General features: G+C 40.1%; 1 protein-coding gene across 5 annotated transcripts in view; it reads left to right on the forward strand.

Annotated features, from left to right (window-relative positions):
* The window catches only part of VGLL3 (vestigial like family member 3), a 53,845-nt gene that overhangs the window by 13,186 nt on the left and 24,109 nt on the right, over positions 1–16,550 (forward strand). For 4 of the 5 annotated variants that reach the window (XM_065913701.1, XM_065913700.1, XM_065913703.1 and 1 more), the window contains exon 3: positions 8,714–9,244. In XM_065913701.1, the coding sequence (XP_065769773.1) occupies positions 8,714–9,244 (531 nt within the window). The remainder of the gene's footprint in view (positions 1–8,713; positions 9,245–16,550) is intronic. The other variant, XM_065913704.1, reaches the window with a different exon arrangement.

Consider the following 16,550-nt stretch of genomic DNA (forward strand, 5'->3'; position numbering starts at 1 on the left):
TATCAGTGACTGTATCTGCCTGGTTTCTGCGATTTTTTTTTTTTTTTAACCTCTGTAAAGCAAAGCAGTAGATTGGGCTTCTTCTCCTTTATTTCCCTCTCCATAGAGGTCACAGAAGTGTGTTCAAATCTGATTTCTGACTCACAGAAAATGATCAGGTGACAACTTAATTGGGATAATTACAACATTAGAGAAAAAACAATCCATCATTCCAATGATCGTTTTAGAGAAATGCATTATGAACATTTCTTCTGAACTCACCTGGTTCCAAGAAGAATCTATCTAGTGAAATGGTCCTCAAAGTGTGGTTTCCAGGACTGGGAACATGAGCATCCTAAGGGAACTTGATAGATATGCAAATTCTTGGGCTAAGCCCCAGACCCACTGAATCAGAAACTCAGAGGTAGAGTAACCTGTGTTTTAACCAGCCTTCCCAGGGATTCAGGTGCAGGCTCAGGTTTGATAGTTGTAGATCTAGTGATGTGAAAATCACAGATTGCCGCCTCCTAACTCAGACCTTTGGATCAGATAGAGGGTCCAGAAGGAGGCTCTGGGAGTTCCTGTAGCAAGTGCCCCAGGCGATCCTGTGATGAGGAAAGGCTGGACACCTGTGTTAGGGGCAGGTGAGAGGTGATGAGTGGCCGCTTCCTTCGCAGCATCATTAGAAGGGTTTTTTAAAACTGTGGAGGGTGAAATTAGGAAAAGTTCAGTGACCTAGCTGGCTTTAACAAGTGCTTGATATATCAATAATAAATCCTATCATGACAGCCAGTCCTGGGAGAGTGAGTGAAACTATCAGTCACTCAGTTGTGTCCAACTCTATGCAACCCCGTGGACTATAGTCTGCCAGGTTCCTCTGTCCATGGAATTCTCCAGGCAAGAATACTGGATTGGGATGCCATTCCCCTCTCCAGGGGAAAATGCAATGCCTAATTCTTTTAGCATACTGACATATGCAGCCCAGTGACCGCTGAACTTGGAATATAGGAATGAAAGTTCCAAATTACAAATAGATGTTAAGCGTGATTGTCTCAAGCTTCATAACCAGAATAGTTTTAAGTGAAGTGTTGTGTAAATGTAACAACTCTACAATTCAGTGTTTTCCCATAATCTGCATGACTTAATGGAGAGGACCTTTAGAAAGATGTCAAATTTTAGCATCAAAAGGGTGGATAATGGTAGTGTTTTAGTATTATTAGAATTTTCTTGGCATTATCTTGAATTTGGTCTACAAATCTATCTCCTGTTTCATTCATTGACATTGACTTATGCAGCAGATATTTATTAAAGTACTGCTATGTTCTAGGTAGTGGAAATATATCAGTGGACAGGAGAGTCTAAGCTTGTACACTCATGAAGCTTTCTCAGAAGAGACAGTAAATATATCAGTATATTGAGATGCAAGGTATTGTTTTACCTTATTTTATTTAGGGTGACAATAGATGGTCTAAGGTTTTTATTTCAGTACACACCCAAAGGAAATAAGAGTGCTTCTCATCACACAAATATCTAGAGGAAGATTACTGAAGACAGATGAAACAGCCAGTGCAAAGGACCTGAGGAAGGATTGAACTTGAATGTTCAATGAGAAGCCAAAATGCTGGTGTAAGTGAAGTGAAAGAAAAAGGTGTAGGTAGAGACCAGAATTTTTAGAGCTTTGTAAGTTAGTTTATCAGAGTAGCACAGGCAAATGCAGCATGCTGTTCAATCTTCATCTCTTCCTCTTCAGCTAAGACTACATGTGTCCTATTTAGTTATCTCACATCATTTCCCCAATACTCAGGATAATGCATTTCTATATGAAAAATATGGAATATAAATTGAATGAGCAATTGATTAAATTAAATGAACCAAATCCATGCCATGAACCCAGGATAAGAAAACAAAAAAAGTCCTTAATACAGAATTTATAATAATAGGTTGTATGAAATCTTTGGGTACACTTTTACCTATAAAATAAGGGACTTGAATTAAGGGATTGTTGAAATCTTTTCTCCATGAAGTTGTGATTTCAAATGTATTATTTACTATCCAATTGTAAATAAATCTTTGCCATAGTTGTGAATTGGTGTTTTTAGTTAAGTGTACATAAGTTGAATAAGATTCATAGGAAATCCACAACACAAAATTAAGGATTTAGTAACTATGTTATAGAAAAGTGTAATAGGGGTTCCCATGTCTAGTGAAGAGAGTTGCTTAAAATATATTAACTGCCAAAGCAACACCAGTTTGCATAATGCTGTCTTTGGTTGGATTATGTTTGCTTGGAATTCAAGATTGGACCTTATTATTGCCTAGTGGCAATGCTATCCTCGATGCTCGAAGTATCTCTGAGAGTAACTTCAGCTATAATATGTATTTATTAATACGCATCTCCTAGTGTTGTTGTAAAGATTTTTTGATTATATATATGAATAATTTAGCATAGGGTTGATGCAATGCATTAACTGAAGGTCAGATGACTTTTCTCTCTTAAGTAAGTTTTCACTCATTTGGCACACAGAAAACCAACCTTGTATCTTTATTCAGAAACATTGTTTTCTGGAAGTTTGTATTCCAGACAAAAAGCACAGTGTCTTGAACATACTAGATACTGAAGGCTATTGACAATTTTGATGGCCATGGCAGTAATATTTTATGAGGAGCTGGTGACCAGCTGTATTAAATTAAAGGGTCTAATTTATGGCACGAGGTTTTTTACAGTTCTGCACAAGTGCTGCAGTGCTTCAAAGGAATTTAAAATTGAATTATGTTTGATTGCAGAATATATTTCCACAGAGAATCTTCAGGGAAATGATAGAGTGTCAGCTAATGATGGAATCGTGGTCATACTTTGAGCTTGTATCTTGATGGACTTAGGAAAGTCCTCTTTAGGTGTTTTGTGGCTTTTCCTGTCAAAAAATTGACAGGAAATATTTCTTCTTTATTAGGCACAACATCACATGAACCACCTCGTCTCCCACTATATCTTCTAATGGGTTATATAGGGATTCTCAGTTAGGAAAACCTAATGGATCAGATTGTCTCATCCCATCCAAGTAGAAACATCAGCTTCAAATATGTCTATTCACTGATTTCAGTGCTTAAGTTTTATTACAGAACGTGTGTATGTGTGTGTTTGTGTGTGCTGGAAAAGGCAGTAGTTAAGACATAGCCAAATAGATCACTGACTTAAAACCTATGATGGATGGTAAACTTGATTTTTTTTTCTTTTTATAGTTGCAAAACAAATATATTCTGCATAATTGATCTACACAGTGTCTTCTTGGAGCAACATTCTCATAGGAAAGATCTCTCAAAATGAGCGTTAAACTTAGCAAAAAGGAAGAAGGGGAAAGGAGGGCCTGTCTCTTGGGTCAGGTGACAGAGGGAAGGAGAGAGCTGCGCGGCCTCTCCAGGAGGCCCTTGGCAGTGATCACTGTGGGGAAGTTGAAAATAAACACTTTGGAGAAAACTGAGGCATGGTTTATCTCAGATACCTGCCTTCAAGGATTATGGGCATCTGATAGCACCCCATGAAATTCTCATTTTACAGTCACAAGGACTATTTGGAGCAACTCTAGAACAAAAGAAGTGGAGGGCCATCTTTGTACGTAATGGTAATGCTCAGTTACTGAGTGATAGGTAACCCTGGAACATGTATCATTTCACCTCTGACCCCCAAATTTATTTTTATAGAAAGTAGAACACGAGGAAGAGAGTTGTAGGCTGAGGATGGAGGAACATTGTTTTCGCTAAGGTTAATTTAACATGTAAATATTATCTTTTAGCATGGATGTTTTCAGTCGGTATTAATTCTAAGAATATGTTTTCTGGAAATTTTTAAGATCTTAAGAACCCATTTTTCATTGTAATATAGTCTTCATGTTTGGTGGCTCAGACAATAAAGAATCTGCCTGCAATGCCAGAGACCTGGGTTCGATCCCTCGCTTGCGTAGATCCCCTGGAGAAGGGAATGGCTCCTCACTCCAGTAATCTTGCCTGGAGAATTCTATGGACAAAGGAGTCTGGCAGTCCCCATCCATGGGGTCACAAAGAGCCAGACGTGACTGAGGGGCTAATACTTTACCTTCATTTTTTTTCAAAATTAATAAAATATTTTTAAGAATTACATGTTTAATTTTCTCTTGCATACAATGTTTACCTTTAGATCTTTTTCAGAGAAACTGAATGTTAATGTAAAATGTATCCCAGCTACTGTTAAATTGAAAAGAACCTCTTGATGTACCATGTTAAGCTCTTTTATGTCTCTAAGCCATATTTCTGCTAAAAATCACACCAGTGAGATTACTGGCTTTGCACTGGGTGGGTTGTATTAGACAGTTTTTTTCCCTTTTTGTTGTTGTTTAGAAATAGGGTATGTATGTTTGTAATATTTTTTAATCCCAAATGCAAACTGAACCAACGAATATCTAGACATTTTGTACGTGTTAGACTCAGTGTGAACGTCATCCAAATATCGTGTCATTGAGCCCAAAGTCACCATAGGGTGTTAATATCACATAGCTCTGAATTGCTGGAAAGTAATATTGCGTGGAAATACTGTGTGCAGTTTTTCATAAGCTTTTTCATCCAAAAAAATGTGGCTGTGATTAAATACTTGTAAGCAAAGAGTCATGTAATGAAAAAAATTTACATATATATGAAATAAGCATACTGATTCCCAGGCATGAAACAAAGAATATCATCTGTTTCTTTGTATCAAGAATTTCTTTTTTAACAATCAAGATACCAGATAGTGATTTTGAAATGTAGACTTGCTCATAAACATATTTTCTGTTCAATATCTTTTCATTTATTTGTAGAATGCAACATTGTTTTCTCAAAACACTGCGTTGATCTCTGCAAACTTTATGTTAATCTCAGGAGACACACTGACTGGGAAAATACTAAGTTACCTCTAATTTGATTTTTCCCTGGCACATTTTAAAGCTTTGCTCAGCCTTTATGGGGTGCGTTTTTTAGAACAGATTTCTACTTTCAATGATAACATGTTCACTAATCACAATATAATATGTAATAAATAGGATAATATTTTTGTAAGGAATTTTTTCATTATTCATATTTCCTCATGCATATCCAAAATGTGTAAACATCTGCAAAATAAAATTAGGTCCATGGACATGAAGGAAAAGAAACAAAAGGAAAGCATCCAGGAAAATGACATATACTCTCTGTACTTTTGACATTTTAATGGGAGATATTAATAAGGAGAACTCTATCTCTGGCACACACCTGTGGCTTGAGTTCAGCTGTTTTTATAATGGGATTCTGGTCCCCCAAGAGATAAAACTTATGAGCAGAATGAAGGGTTTGGTACCAAAGATTGGATCTCTGAGAGCAAAGGAGCAGATCGGTGGTGGCAAAGCTGCACTATGTAATATAAGCAGCCTCTATAAACTCTTTTATGAGTTTTAAACTTTAAATGTTGACAGCTTTCACTGTGAGTATGATAGAAATATTCTACAAATGTCCGTCATTTATAGGCTTCCTGGGTGGCGCTAGTAGTAAAGAACCTGCCTGCCAATGCAAGAGACACAAGAGACATGGGTTCAATCCCTGGGTCAGGAAGATCCCCTGGAGGAGGGCATGGCAACCTACTCTGGATATTCTTGCCTGGAGAATTCCATGGATAGAGAAGCCTGGCAGGCTACAGTCCATGGGGTCGCAAACAGTCGGAAATGACTGAAGCGACTTAGCACTGCCATCATCTAAGGCAAATTGAATTTTCTTCCTACACCTTACACAATTTTCCTTCTTGTCATTAGCAGCCAGGTTTCATATGTCAGAGGAGGACAATGCTTAAGTAGATCACATTTGCCCAGTGCCAGTAGGCTTGACTTTAAGTGCTATTTTCTAACAGATTATCATTGTGACAAAACTAAGTCATTCAAGTAAAACTTTGCCAGGTCTGCTGGAAAGTTTGAAGACTAGTTTGCTTTTCATCCTTTGCCTCTACAAGGTCATCATTAAGGTTTTCTCAAGGGTTTGAGATCCAGGGAGATGATGGGCAGAGGCTAGGGGGAGACTGAATTGAGACATTGAAAATCTGTCTGTCAGTGGATGGGACGGATGATAGCTCTGCCGTGAGGCTGATGGGGAGAAAGAGGAAAAGCTTACAATGTAGTGACTTAGCCTTTAGTGACGCTAAAGAAAGAAAATATTTGAAACAACACAGTGATATCCTAATTATGTTCATCAAAGTACATATATGGAGGTTGAGTCAAGTTACTTAAAATTTCCCTGAGGTTAAAAAAAAAAAAAAACTATGTCCTGAAAGTTTTATGAAGTAAGAACATGGACATGTCAGATTTCTGAATACTTTTATTTCACAATACTTCTTGGGATATCCTTCATTCCATGGAGATATCTAGCAAGGTTCTTTTATGTGGAACCCAGTATAAAAAATACGATTGTACTGTACATGCATAACTAATATACTAACAAGTTTATCTTTATAGATAGAAATAATCCATAGGACATTTCCCAGAATGGTTAGAAGCATGGGGCCAGAAGATATTTGGAATTAAATAAGCTCAAGTGCCTATTTGATTGGAAGACACTAAACCACAGACAAGCCAATAGATCACTTGGGGTCCTAAAATAAGAGAGGATGATTGCTGGATGCCAGCTCTCAACCTGGGCTCTCCAGACTCCCAGGCCAGTGTTTGCTCAGTTACCTATGAGCTAGAACAGGCTATGGCTGGAATAGCTATCTCTCTAAACACAGATCTGACCATAACCCTTCCTAGGAACTATACTACATAAAAATTAATTTAAAAAGTAAAAATAAAACTTTTTAAGCTCACTGGACCCCTCAGAATAGTACCCACATTTAGTGCATGGCTTGTAAGGCTATGAAAAGCCAACCTAGACAGCATATTAAAAAGCAGAGACATTACTTTGCCAACAATGGTCCATCTAGTCAAAGCTATGATATTTCCAGTAGTCGTGTATGGATGTGAGAGTTGGACTATAAAGGAAACTGAGCACTGAAGAATTGATGCTTTTGAACTGTGCTGTTGGAGAAGACTCTTGAGAGTCCCTTGGACTGCAAGGAGATCCAACCAGTCCATCCTAAAGGAAATCAGTCCTGAATATTCATTGAAAGGACTGATGCTGAAGCTGAAGCTCCAATACTTTGGCCATCTGATGCGAAGAACTGACTGACTGGAAAAGACCCTGATGCTGGGAAAGATTGAAGGCAGAAGATGAAGAAGAGGACAGAGGATGAGATGGCTGGATGGCATCACCAACTCAACGGACAGGAGTTTGAGTAAACTCTGGGAGTTGGTGATGGACAGGAAGGCCTGGCATGCTGGACTCCATGGGGTCACAAAGAGTCGGACACGACTGAGCGACTGAACTGAACTGTAAGGCCATACCTATGTGGGTCCTTCTTGGACCATAGTATGTTTGCCACCATCTGCCCACTGAGTCCTTTTTTGATCCCTCAAATGCTGCTTTGTGCAAGTACGTGTACTTTTGGCCTTTCTCCATATACTTTTTCATTAGCCTAAAATACCCTTCCCTAACTCTTCATATGGCTAGCCCTCCTGACCCTTTTGATTTTGCTATTACTTTCTAGACCAGCTTCAATGCCCTGTCTGTGTATTTCCCCTCCTGAGAGCACAATCTAAGTTACATTGCTCATGTCTGTTTACTTCTCTGTTCCCTGCCAGATGTGGCTGAAGAGGACATCTGTCCAATCATCTCTAGTCGCCCCATGTTTCACACATAGTAGGCCATCTTTAAATATGTCATGAACATTGAGTGGAGAAATTGAAGCAAAGCTGGGAATTGTTCTCGCTCTTGCTTATTTACCTCCAAGTGCTATTCTTTGATATCATTACCCCCTTCTCAATATCTCCTCCAATCCATAACCCACCTGAATCTCCTCCACCCATGATTTCCACAGAATTTTCACCAAATTCTGGGTTTTCAGGTTATAGTTACAAGTGTGCTGACCTGTGGCACAGTTGCAACGAGTGACAGCTATTCCTTGCCTCAACTTCCACATCTCTAAAGGCGGATAACAGTAACTACCTCATAAGTTTGGAGTGTGTATCCAATGAGATCAATCCATGAAAAGCTCCTGGCCTTGTATCTGGTACTGGGTCACTGACATTAAATGTGAGCTATTATTATTTTCAGTCCAGAAACTCCCAGACCTCTACAGAAAACTAAGCTGGGAACACATCCTTCTTAATGTAAAGTGAGTGTTGGCAAGCATCCTTAAGTATGATCTTACTTCCATTTGTTAGTTTTGGCATTAAAATGGTTAGTTTGAGTGAAAATTGTATTTGCCTTTAAAACAAGTTGGTAAACATTTGCAATCTACCTGAATCATGTCTATGACATAAGCTTTTCCTTTTTTTTTTAACCTGTGACGTATGTACCCGTGACCTCTGCTCAGACCTAACGGCATTAGGACACACAGGAGAAAGCTTAAGTTTTCCAGTCCTAGACTTGTCCACCTCAGCCTAGACAGTGACCTCCTAAACTAAGCCAGCAACGCTAGGGACTCGTTCATCATCTGGGCCACCGTGCATTGGCTTGGCGTGAAACCTCAGTATCTGGTATCATTCACCTCTGTGTCAGGGAGGAAAAAGAGTGCATACTCATTAGCTTGCTTGAAATACTGGACAAGTAGAGGCAAGTCCATCCCAGAACTGAATCTTATGTAAATAATGCTATTTTTCTGTCTTCTCAGACAGCTCAGCTCTGTCAAGCCAGCGGACTAGTTTCCCGACTTCCTTTTGGACCAGCTCTTACCAGCCCCCACCCGCACCCTGTCTGGGGGGCGTTCATCCTGACTTCCAGGTCACGGCACCCCCGGGCAGCTTCGCGGCCGCCGACCCCAGCCCCTGGCCGGGCCACGGGCTGCACCAGACTGGCTCCGCCCCCGCACCGCCCGCCTCGGAGTCCTGGGCCTACCCGCTGGCTTCTCAGGTGAGCCCGTCCTACGGCCACGTGCACGACGTGTACCTGCGGCCCCACCCCCCGCACGTGCACCGCCGCCATCACCACCACCACCACCACCACCACCTCCCTCCGGCGGGCTCCGCGCTGGAGCCGCCCTACGGGCCCCTGCTGATGCCCTCCGTGCGCGCCGCCCGCATCGCCGCGCCCCCGTGTGACGTCACGAAGGCGGATCCCGCGACAGTCACCTCCGCTACCTCAGCGTGGGCCGGAGCCTTCCACGGAGCCCTGGACGTGGTGCCGAGCGTGGGCTTTGACGCAGGTGAGCCCGGCGGGTTCCTCCTTTCCATAAAGAAGGAAAATGCCTGAAACGAATCATTGAAAACGGAGGATGTTTTAAACATTTTGAAAAAAAAAAAATTTTTTTTTTCTCTTACATGGGAAGTTAAACTTTGTCCATAGGGTTTTCAATTCACCGTCTTGCAACAATTCCTGCGTTCCTGCAGAAACGAGTGTGACTACCCGAGAGAGGTCTCAGAGCTTTTCTCCCATTTCTTAAGCTAGTAATCTGTTTATCTGAATTGGAATCTCTGGTACCTTATGTTCACAAAGATTTAAGCACCTTGGTTAAATCTCCCATGCCTCTGTACTCTCTAAGCGGGATGTGTAATGCCTGACCATTCAGAAATAGTATGTTTCAATACTTTTCCCTTCTCCCTTTTTGTCAGACCTTATTTATGATTTATAAACCAAACTGCTTTCTGAAATGCAATTCATGGAATATAATCACGGTCTTTGAAAAGAATTAGGAAATGAATTTTAAAGGAATGGATTTCTCTTCTCTTCCTACCCCTTTCCTTCCTCTTCATTTGTCTTTTGTTATTTCCCTCCTTCCTTCCTCCTCCTCTTTCCTTTCTCTCTCTCTCTCTTATTTTAAAGCATCAAACTTAAGAGGCTACTCCAAAGTTTATATTCAATAGATTTGGGGAAAAAATAACAGTAAGGGAAATATTTCTTCAAAGTACATTCAGCTCCTCTCTGGAATTCACTAGTTCTGAAAGCCATGCTGTCAAATGCTTGAGCTTGGTTTTTTGACCGGACTACTCATATTAATAGTGTCATTAGTTCCAAGTTCACAAAAGTCACAAACATCAGAGGCTAAAAAAGCAAATCAAGTCAGTGATTATATCCCCAGAAACTACATTCTAAAGTCAGCCACCACCACTTCCAATCCCAGGTTCTTTTCTGAGAATCCCTTGTGAAACATTAGGACTTTCTTTCCAGAGTTGTAAGGAAACACACTTTTATTTTTTATAAATTTTAATTATTTTCCTTATTTTCCCCTCGCAATGAGAGAACTCACTTTTTTCATAGTGTTCCTTAGTTTCCCTCTTAGTGTAGGTGTTCAGTCACTGAGTCACGTCTGACTCTGTGACACTGTGGACTGCAGTGTGCTAAGTTCCTCTGTCCTGCACCACACCACCTCCCTGAGTTTGCTCAAATTCTTGTCCATTGAGTCAGTTATGCTAACCATCTCATCCTCTGCCACCCCCTACTCCTTTTGCCTTCTGTCTTCCCATCATTAGGATCTTTTCCAGTGAGTCAGCTCTTCCCACCTAAGTGGCCAAAGTATTGGAGCTTCTGCTTCAGCATCAGCCCTTCCTTATTTGTGTGTTGTTCAGTCGCTCAGTCATGTCCAGCTCTTTGTGACCCCATGAACTGCAGCACGCCAAGCTTTCCTGTCCTTTAGTATCTCTCAGAGTTTGCTCAAACTCATATCCATTGAGTCAGTGATGCTATCTAACCATCTCAACCTCTTCTGCCTCCTCCTCTTGTGCTCCATCTTTCAGATCATCAGAGTCTTTTCCAATGGGTTGACTCTTTGCATCAGGTTGCAAAAAGTATTGGAATTTCACCTTCAGCATCGGTCCTTCCAATGAACATTCAGGGTTGATTTCCTTTAGGTTTGACTGGTTTGAACTCCTTGCTGTCCAAGGGACCCTCAAGTCTTCTCCAGCACAACAATTTGAAAGGATCAATTCTTTGGTACCTGGTCTTCGTTATGGTCTGGGCTCCCCAGGTAGTGCTAATCGTAAAGAACCTGCCTGCCAATGCTGGAGACATAAAAGACAGATTTGATCCCGGGATTGGGAAGATACCCTGGAGGAGGAAATGGCAATCTACTCCAGTATTCTTGCCTTGAGGATTCCATGGACGGAGGATCCTGGCAGGCTGTAGTCTATAGGGTCACAAAGAGTCTTTAACACAGCACACACTTCTTTATGGTTCAATGCTCACATCTCATCTGTACATGACTACTGGAAAAACCATAGCTTTGGTATATGGACCTTTGTTGACAAAGTGATATCTCTGCCTAGATTTTTAATATGTTGTCTAGATTTGTCATAGCTTTTCTTACAAGGAGCAAGTGTTTTTGAATTTCATCATTGCAGTAACTCTCCACAGTGATTTTGGAGCCCAAGAAAAATAATCTGTCTTTATTTCCATAGATGTTTCCCCATCTATTTGCCATGAAGTGATGGGACGAGATGCCAAGATCGTAGTTTTTCGAATGTTGAATTTTAAGCCAGCTTTTTCACTCTCCTCTTTTACATTCGTCAAGAGACTATTTAGCTCCTCTTTACTTTCTGCCTTTAGAGTGGGATCATCTGCACATCTGAGGCTGTTGATTTTCTCTCAGCAATCTTGATTCCAGCTTGTGATTTATCCGGTCAGGCATTTCACATAATATACCCTGCATAATATACTCTGCATATAATGTACAGCCTTGATGCACTCCTTTCCCAATTTTGAACCAATTCATTGTTCCATGTCTGCTTCTATTACTTCTTGTCCTGCGTACAGGTTTCTTAGGAGGCAGGAAAGGTGATCTGGTATTCCTGTCTCTTTAAGTATATTCTTGGTGTTCAGGATTTGAAATCTGAATGCCGATCACCGCAGAGAACTGCACAGAGTAACAAATGCTCAGCATCCATTTGTGTTCATCCTAACCCAAGCAGAACATCCTTAGCTTGATTAACTGGTTCTCCGCTAAGCTTTTCAATGTTGGGTCATTGCCTCATGTCGCCAATTTCTGCTTCCTGTTTAGTCTTTGGGTTTAAGCTGCTTTTCTAAACTATCAGGCAAGAACTTGGTACTTCCTTTCTGTAAGAAGAGAATGTGATGGAACTAACCACCACAGGTTTGCCTCCATCCTTTGCCACATACGAGTAGTATGAAATCTTGAGTCGTTTGATGCCTTGGGTCAGATTGAATGAGAGCCCCAGTGAGTAGGCTGCCATCATTGGCAGCCAGTCTCTGGAGGCTCTGAATTTCCCAGTACCTGTGTGGCCAGGGTTAATAATGCTTTTAGAAGCAAAGGGAACTTTCTCTTCTTTCTTAGTTTGGGCCGCTTCAGCAGAATACTATATACTGGGTATGGTAAACAACACATATTTAGTTCTCACAGTTAGTTCTCTGGGAAATCCAAGACCACGGTGCCAACACATTCAGTGTCTGGTGAGGCTTGCTTCCTGATTCAAACAGACTTTCTTTTCAATGTGTCCTCATTTGAGGTGGAAGGGACAAAACAAGTTCTTTGCACTCTTATTTATAAGGGCATTAATCATATTTGTGAAGACTCCACCCTCATGACTTAATTTCCTTCTGAAGGCCTCACCTCTAAATACCATTACATTGAGGGTTAAGATCTAATATGTGAACTTTTCAGGGATATAAGCATTCTGGAAGTGGATGTGATTGCCTTTGCTGTCCGTTTCTGTCACTGATTACCTACTTTTTTACTTGTTAATTTTGATGTGAGCCTGATTCACTGACTCGTTGTTCAGAATTTTGGCTTGAAATAATCTCTTTGAAATGAAGTCATCCTCCTACCTTCAGGAAGTAGGAGATTTTCATTTTCCATGAAGAATCTAGAGAGAACCCATGTGGCTATATTATATAATAGTTCTTAATGCTGAGCTATGAATTAATATGTATTGAGTACCCACTATATATGATAGTGCCAGAGATATTATATATATTATATATATTAATATTTATATTATAAATACATATACCATATTAAGTTATATATTATAATAAATATAAATATATAAATAACACATGTATTATTATATATTATATAATAATATATATTAAAATATATTTATATAATGTGTGTATATATATATATCATTGCTTTTAATTCTTAAACTAAATCTGAAATGGATCTTCTCCAGTTCAGTTACTAATAAGGATATGGCTTGGTTTTCCTATTTGAAAACATCTTCCTAAATCTCAAATGCCCAAGCTATATTTGACCCAAAATCTGCCCCAAACTAAGGCATTGCTAGGGTAGCATCTGCCTTTATTTGTAGGTGAATGAAACTATTGATTAAAACTGTTATATTACATTGTAAATGATTAACATTAAGGAATGAAGATTTACCTACAAGACATATGTAGGGCTCCTCTTTGTCATTGTGGGTTTAGGATGATGATCATGATTCATTCCTGTCCATAAGTTTAACCCAGTTGAACAAAGACAGACAAGGGAATCAAGAAGATAAAGGTAAAATCATAGCATGATTATCACCTGTGTGTGTTGAGTCACACAGTCGTGTCCGACTCTTTGTGACCCCATGGATTGTAGCTCACCTGGCTCCTCTGTCCATGAGATTTTCCAGGCAAGACTATTCCCGTTGGTTGCCTTTTCCTCCTTCAGCGGTTCTCCTGACCCGGGGATCAAACCCACTGAGCCATCGCATCAGTACAAGCTTAGGCCAAATTAGAGATCTTAAATTAGGCTTACTACCACAATTGAGCTTCCTAGAATCTTCATCTAAATTTGGATTCTGGTAGGTCCAATCCTACTGAAATATTCTCTTCAGAGAAGATTCCCATAGACATCTGCCTTTTTGCAGCCGTGAAATTAAAAGACGCTTACTCCTTGGAAGGAAAGTTATGACCAACCTAGACAGCATATTAAAAAGTGGAGACATTACTTTGCCAACAAAGGTCCGTCTAGTCAAGGCTATGGTTTTTCCAGTGGTCATGTATGGATGTGAGAGTTGGACTGTGAAGAAAAATTGAGCTGAGCGCCGAAAAATTGATGCTTTTGAACTGTGGTGTTGGAGAAGACTCTTGAGAGTCCCTTGGACTGCAAGGAGATCCAACCAGTCCATCCTAAAGGAGATCAGTCCTGGGTGTTCACTGGAATGACTGATGTTGAAGCTGAAACTCCAGTACTTTGGCCACCTCATGTGAAGAGTTGACTCAATGAGTCAACTGATGCTGGGAGGAATTGGGGGCAGGAGGAGAAGGGGACGAAAGAGGATGAGATGGCTGGGTGGCATCACCAACTCCATGGACATGAGTTTGAGTAAACTCCAGGAGTTGGTGATGGACAGGGAGGCCTGGCGTGCTGCGATTCATGGGGTCACAAAGAGTTGGACACAACTGAGCGACTAAACTGAACTGAACTGAGGAGTGTTGTAAGTCAGTTTCCCCAAGAAACAGACTGTAAGACACAATTTTGCTTGTAGAAAATTTGTGTAGTAGTGTTCTCAGGACAAAATTTTTGTACAATAAGAGAAGAATTAACCAGGAGAAATATCACAATGAATAAGTTCAGCTGAAACCTAGTGGATGAAACAGGGAGTTCTGGAGCTGGGATGGCCTTTTAAAATGATCCTGTCTTAAGTCAAGGTGGATGGGCTTTTACATTCTCACTTTGATCAGTTACTGTGTGTATTTGCCCTTGGAAAAATAGTCATTACATTAGGCAAGGTGGCCTTGTTCAGCTGAAGGCAGTTCCCAGAGAGAGACAACTGAAGGCTGTATGCTGCGAACATCAGGAAAATGAGTATCTGAACACAGAATGCAGAGGGATCTGACAGCCCCCAGTGTCCACAAAGAGGACAACGGAAGAGCAGTAGCTACTCTTCCACCTCTCTAACTACTTGTTAAAGAACAGAAGTTTTTATATCATAAGCCCAAGTTGGAAAGGTGAGATGTTTGAGAAGAATGAGAGTCCCTGTATATAATCTGTGCAATGTTGACCTAACCACGCCACCCACAACAGCTCAGAACTCAACATCTATGTTGCTATTGGGCAGCTGTGAAAAGAGCCTGCCTTCAGGTGATACAGGCATGGAACTTTCCAAAGTCTAGGTTCTTAGGCCGCCAAAGTGTAGGTCATTTTCACGTTAGGAGGCAAATAAACTAATCCAACCATTTTGAAAGGTATTTGGTAAAGGATATACTTGTTTCCTCAGGAGGGAAGAGGTTTAATAATTATAGGTGCATTTTTATTTTGCAGTCATTTAATGAAGTTAAGAAATCTAGGAGGTTGAATATTATGTAATGCTTAGTGACCTAAGAAAGTTTTAGAGTACCTTGTATGGTATAATCCAAGGGTCAGTAAAATTTTTCTGTAAATGGCCTGATAGGAATATTTAATACATTGTGGGGATCACACTGTTTTTGTTGCCACTTCTCAACTCTACTTTCATAATATAGAATCTACCACAGACAAAAATGAATAAATGATGTACCTATGCACAGTTAAACTTCGATGGACACTGAAATTTGAATTTTGTCTGCTTTTTGTGTGTCAATGAATATGATACTTATTTTTTTCATTCCTTCTTTCTCAACCATTTAAAAATATAAAATCCAGTCTTCCATTCTTAGCTCATGGATTATGTATAAACAGATGGTGGGCCTAATTTGATCTATGGGCTATAGTTTGCTGACCTCTAGTATATATAGTTCCATGTAAATACTTTTTAATCTATCTATATGCATACATATGCATGTATGTGCCTGAAAGTGTATACCCCGACTTAAAATGGTCATTACTACTAGTAATTTGTGTGCAACACGAACTTTGAAGTTAAACTTCCTGGTTTTATAAGCCTGGCTCTGTTCCTTGCTAGCTACAGAATTTGGGGCAAATTTTTAAACTGCTTGCTGCCTTTAATTCTTTATCTTTATGTCTCACTGGATGGTGTTGAGGATTAAGTAAGTTAATGAAGTTAGACATTTAAAGATGTGCCCTGCACATCATAGATAAAATATAAATTCTGGCTACATAAGAGAAAGTGATCAGACCCTCACTCGTTTTAGCTTTAAAAAGTTTATTATTGAACAGTATTTCACCTATCATATACTTCAGCATGTTAAAGCCTACAATTCAGTGGGTTTTAGTATGTTGATGATGTTCTACAAGTATCTCTATATCTAATTATAAAACATGTCTTTCACCTCCACAAGAAACCCATATCTGTAAGGAATCACTCCCAATTTCCTCCTTTCACTATCCCCTGGCAATCACTCATCTACTTTCTGCTTCTATGGGTTTTCTTACTGTGGCTGTTTCATATATAGAGAGTCATACAGTATGTGGTCATTTGTGTCTGTCTTCTTTCCTTTCGCCTGGGTTTTCAGAATTCATCCATGTAGCATGTATCAGAACATCATTCCTTTTTGGGGTGGACATTAGTCCATTGTGTGGATATCCCACGTTTCGCGGGCTTCCCAGGTGGTGCTAACAGTGAAGAACGCACCTGCCAGTGTAGGAGACATAAGAGAGGTGGGTTTGATCCTTCCCGTGGTTGAGAATA

The sequence above is a fragment of the Muntiacus reevesi genome, chromosome 21 (genome assembly GCF_963930625.1).
Source record: "Muntiacus reevesi chromosome 21, mMunRee1.1, whole genome shotgun sequence".
Classification (NCBI taxonomy): Eukaryota; Metazoa; Chordata; class Mammalia; order Artiodactyla; family Cervidae; genus Muntiacus; species Muntiacus reevesi.